This window comes from Monopterus albus, unplaced genomic scaffold (genome assembly GCF_001952655.1).
Source record: "Monopterus albus unplaced genomic scaffold, M_albus_1.0 scaffold39.1, whole genome shotgun sequence".
Taxonomy (NCBI): Eukaryota; Metazoa; Chordata; class Actinopteri; order Synbranchiformes; family Synbranchidae; genus Monopterus; species Monopterus albus.
In genome coordinates, this window is record NW_018127919.1 from 1,399,071 (window position 1) to 1,404,559 (window position 5,489).

The window sequence follows — 5,489 nt, forward strand, 5'->3', positions numbered from 1 at the left end:
GAATGTTTAGACTGCTTAAGCAAAATCATTGATGCACTGCCGGCAGCCTCTCTGTAATGGTCTTTGTTGGCAATTTGGGATGTGTAAAATGTCATCTCCAGTATATTAATAAAGCTTTCATGCTGCGTGTACACACAGATTTACACTTTTTTTGTTGTTGTTGTTGGGTAGAATTCTTTCCTGGCTATGCCTCCATCGCATTGGATCCACGGGGCAAGGCTCCCACTGGACAACATATAATGTCAATAAGCCCTGGGCACGGCTTGGCACCATATGCTACCATCACAACAGAGGTGAGAGGGGCACAACATGTGGCATTTCTGTGAAAGTATGGGAAACGGTTGCAAAGCCTTTATCAAGCTATGGAGTACAGAGCTACATCAGAGTTTGTATCTAAGATCAAGCAAAGCTGGGATGAAACAAAGATTCACAGCAAAAGGAGAGAGGTAATGTTGTGTAACAGCTGACACAGCTGATGCCTGTAATAGAACTCTTATGACCTTTTCAGCAGTCATTTTGTTTCCTCCTTTCCCTTTTGCAGTCTTCATTTTTCTTCAGAGTACCTGCTTTTATCTCTGTAGTTAACATTTCAGGCAGAACTAAGCTGCAGGATACAGCACATGTCCTTTACCCCTCCTGCAACCTGCACCTACTGATTAGTCATCTCAAATTAAAATTCAAATGTCAATTTAAATAGAGTGCCCACGTCTTTAAAGGTGCACTAGACCCTACAGTGTCTGAAAGGAAATTAATTAGAGCACTTTTAATAAAATGCCCTATTTTTTTTTAATGAAGAGCCTACTCCCTCTAGGATAGACTGGTTATATTATAGTAGTCAAAGGTCAGTGACCTCACTTCTGTGCCATACCGGTGAATTTGACTGGCTGGCAGAGGCATACTGTGAAGTGGTAATTCAAGTTTTTATTTTTTGACTCCTCCAGCTGCTGTATGTGGAAACAGAGGAGCCTCACGGCACCCACAATGCTTTGCCACTTCGTTCCTCGCTCACTCCCACCAAGAAAGTCGACGTGGACCGAACCATCATGCCAGACGGAACCGTTGTCACCACTGTGACAACCGTCCAGTCTCGACTTAAACTTGAACGCAGTCCAGGTAAATTTAGAGCCAGTTTTCACATTGCACCTGGTTTGGTGTAGAATGAGATGAAATAATGTTAACAGTCACATAAAATCATTGTGACACCTTTCAGGTGATTCTCCTTTGTGTTCACCGTCCAAAGTGGAGGTGACTGAGAAGAAACCCACTTACTTGTCTGATGGCAGAGGCGGCGTCAGCCCCAATCTGAGCAGTGAGTTCCAGGGTGAAAGGACATACACTGTTTTACATAGCAAAGCAGGCAAAGTAGGATAAGCAACAAGCAGCAGTGTAACATGAGTCAGGAGGACTGCACTTTTCATACTCTTGTCATGAACTCTCTGTGTAGGTAATCCTGTTCATAAACCTTACCTACTGGTTTACACAGGGAAACTGCAAAATAACTAATGAGACAAACACAAAACAAAATGTTAGGCCAATGTAACTAAATATGCAATTTCTCTTAGACATTAAAATAATATTCTTTTTAGTTTGATACAATAGTTTTTGGCATGTGTTTCTGATAAACCATACATTTTTATTATTGATGTGCACTGCAACAAAAATCAGTTCAGTAATGTGTACATTTTTGAAAAACAGAATATCACAGAGTACTAGTATAGTGCTGATTTACATTATGTTTTTGTTGCTCAGAGAGCAGCCGCCTTTCTAATGGCCTGGATCCTGTTGCAGAGACCGCCATTCGGCAGCTGACAGAGTCCGCCTCCAAAGTAGCACGGAAGACGCCAACAAAAAGGAGCACACTGATCATCTCGGGCGTGTCAAAGGTCAGAAGACGATGTCAAACTAATAACATCTGCCCCCTTGTGCCATAACTAGTACAACACAACGAAAGTAATGAGACATTCTTCTCTGCTTTTTGAGACATACGCTAGAGTTTATTTATATTAGTGCAATTGTTCTGATTTTAAAACCTTCAGTATATGTGCACCTACTTTAAGAAATCTAAAATACAGTAACATGGAGGCAAGCAAAATAAGGTTGATCTAAATTTAGCCCACAGTGAAAGCCCCACTGGACCACATTATAGCAGAACCAGAATCTTTTGACCTGATTTCTGCCTGAAAGCCTGTAGAAGTGTGTTTAGTGCAAGAGGCTACACTTGAAACCTAACACAAAATTCACTGGAATGTGCATAATAATCTTAGTATGAAAGGTGCATTGCTAGGATTTTACTCATTATCTGATAGATCAAGTCCAAATGGGACAGAACGTGGTGTCTCTCTGCTATTCTATCCCCTTCCATGACAGTCTGCTGACTACAGTGTTTGTTGTTGTTCCAGCTTTTCTAAGCTATGTTTTCAAGATAAGGTCCATAAATTAGCCCCACCTGCCACCTAGCAATGATTTTAAGAAGTGTGTATCGAACCACCGATGGTCATTTCAAACAGCCAGTCATGAGGACCTCTTGGCAGCTAAAAGTCTGACCAAAGAGGTTACTTTTTAAATTTTATTTTATTTTATTTGTACAAAAGAGGAGCAAAAAACAGGTTAACATCAGTTTAGCTTTCTGAGATGGAGAGTGTTAAATATAGCCAAAGGACTAAAGTTTGATTCAGAAGTGGTGTTCTTCCTTCTGGATGTATTAGCATCTAAAGCTAACATGTTTGTTTTTTTTTTACATTAGTGACCTAGTATGGTCATGATTTTACCTTGTGTATTGAATTAAAATGATTCTTATTTGGAAGTAATTCACGTATTGTGTAATGTTAGTGTTTTGTGTCACATTAGCAGTAACCAGAGTTCGAGTGGATTGCCAAATTTGCTAGTCAGATAACACTAGCTTCAGACTGGAGGCAGCATTTTGTTCAGTTTGTGGCAACCAGGCATCTGTAGTTTATGTTGTCACTAGGAAACAGGGTGTGATGGGAGGAGCAAAGAGTGGTTTTGTTCCTCTCTGGACCCTCTAGCCACTTAAAATCAACAAGGTAGAATAGCTTTAAGGTTTTATGGTCCAATAACTAGTTATACACTTCCATCACTCCTCCTGCGTCCTATGAATCTCCATGATGAATTGTGCTAGCATTGTTAATTGATTAATTGGCATCAATTGATCCAATATCTGTTGTAACATTCACCAGATTCCGCTCTCAGAAGATGACTGTGCATTATCGAGCGGCTACGCTGCAGCCATGGATGCAGCTATGCATGACAACCATTTCGGGTTGGGGCATCACCAAGACCCAGATGAAACCACACCCTCCGATGTGTCAGAGCGTCCATCTGTGGATGATGTGGAATCAGATACTGGTTCTACGGGTGCCTTGGAAACCCGCAGCCTCAAGGACCATAAAGGTAACACAACTGCTTGATATGTGTATTCCTCAGAGGTAGAGGTTCAGTTTCCAAAAACACTGTTCAGTAGTCATTGCTAAATGCTAAATGCAATCCTCATATTCAAAAGTTCAAATATTATACGTTACCATTCTCAAGTCATTAAAGCATAAATATTTTTTTTGTCCATGTAAATACAATTTTATTTTCATAACTCATTGCTGTTCTTCTGGACAGTGTAGTCTCTTGCAAACATATCTTGTATTGCTTTACACAACATCAACACTTCTATTGCGCAATCACTGTTTTAATGATCATACAACATAAGTGTTGATGCTGCCCACTAGAGGCCATGCTGCAGTATAACCCCAAACCAGTCTAAAGTAGTTTTGAATATCAATTTGATAAAGGATCTGTCTCACGGAATTGGTCAGGTAATTCATAAAGCTAGTAGTTGGGTGACTGGTTAGTGTTCTTTTTTTAAAACAAATTCTCAATACCACAAGATATTAATGAAGTTATGTGCTCTGTCTGCTTCCTGCAGTTGGCTTTCTGCAGAGTGGATCAAAGCTGTTGTTCCGCAGAAGACATCGAGAGAAGGAGTCCTGCCTCAGCCAGTCCCATGAAGACATCTCCAACATGGGAACTAACTTTGCTGCTGCCGCAGCTGGCAGCCGTAAGAAGTCTGGCAGCTTCTCCCGGCGTCTCATCAAACGATTCTCATTCCGTTCATCAGGCAAATCAAAAGGCAAAGGCACTGCTGCAAATGGAGGAGCAACCTCGCTGGATAACTGATCACCATTGCTAGGTTGGGACACGGGTCATCCTGGCTTAATAGGATTGTTTCATGGCCTCTGTTATTACTATCAGAAGAACATTTAAACCTTGCAAGAGTCCAGTCTTTGACAGATTGTCACCTGACTGTAGCTCATGTGAATGCATTTCAGTTTGCTATTGAAAACTTCAACCAACCAGGATCACTAGCAGACTCTTCAAGCTGTGCAAGAGTTTAAACTTTTTCAGGTTGTTTGTGTCCCCTGTTAACTCCAATAAGTAAAAAATGTATCAATTTATCCGCTTATGGACATCTTATTATTGCAATAACTATCACTACAAAAGCATATTGTGTAACGTTTAGAGGCATAATCACAATGTATTTCTTTTGAAATCTCACATGAGTGACAACACTGCAATAATGCAGCAGTTTTTGGAGGTCTCAAGGACACATTCAGAGACTCTGCTGGGGCATTGCGAGCAACAAGATTATCAAAGTTTATGACAATGTGATGGGTGGAGTGGATGTACTCAGGGCTACAAATGAATTGATGTTAGCATCTAAAGATATGAGGAAACCTGCTGCATCTTTCAAAGGCAAACAAAACCAGTATGTAAAAATGTACATACATTTTTGCCCATTTGTGTTTTGTCAGAGAACATGAAAAATCTTTTTAACTGACTGCATTAATTATGAGAAGAAGAGAACAGGAACAACCAAATTAAATCATTTTGTTGTACTTTTCATGTTTATTTGCATCAGTGAAAAATGTTCAGATGTTAAAAGGGATCATGGAGCCAACGCTGACTGAAGGACTCTAATGGACATGTACCATGTGATTTACAAAACTATAGCCAATTTAAAATGCTGAAGAAATGAACAGAAGCCACTTCGTTGTCTAAAGGCACACTAGATATAGCTGGAATGTGAAACAACATGGCTGTAAAATTTAAGATATATGTGGATGTATGTGTTATATTTAAACTTTAATTTATTTCAAATAAATTATTTTTGAAGCATCACACATGTTGTACCTAACTCTGAATTATTTTGGGCTATTTTATTTATTTTATTATATATCTCCAGAAGGTTCTGTGTTTTATAGCGAAAAGTGTCTGTGTAAAGCTACTTGCCATTGTTTAAAGGAGATCGAAATTCCTTTAAACACTGAAGCATTCCGATTCTTTTAGCCATGCTAACTCTGAGAGACGAAGCAGTCCAAGTAGCTTCAAAACAGTGCCGATTTATTCAATGAACACAGGTAAAAATTAACATTACATGCTCTGGTATCTTGCACCTCCAACATGCACGCAGGCAGCTGAAG

The 5,489-nt window shown here is 39.7% G+C and overlaps 1 protein-coding gene across 2 annotated transcripts in view; it reads left to right on the forward strand.

Annotated features, from left to right (window-relative positions):
• Positions 1–5,181, forward strand: part of c2cd2l (c2cd2 like) — an 18,696-nt gene extending 13,515 nt beyond the window's left edge. The window contains exons 10-15 of one of the 2 annotated variants that reach the window (XM_020598976.1): positions 172–293; positions 942–1,113; positions 1,211–1,309; positions 1,750–1,883; positions 3,198–3,411; positions 3,935–5,181. In XM_020598976.1, the coding sequence (XP_020454632.1) occupies positions 172–293; positions 942–1,113; positions 1,211–1,309; positions 1,750–1,883; positions 3,198–3,411; positions 3,935–4,185 (992 nt within the window). In that variant the 3' untranslated portion in view covers positions 4,186–5,181. The remainder of the gene's footprint in view (positions 1–171; positions 294–941; positions 1,114–1,210; positions 1,310–1,749; positions 1,884–3,197; positions 3,412–3,934) is intronic. The other variant, XM_020598977.1, reaches the window with a different exon arrangement.
• The last annotated feature ends 308 nt before the right edge of the window (positions 5,182–5,489 follow it).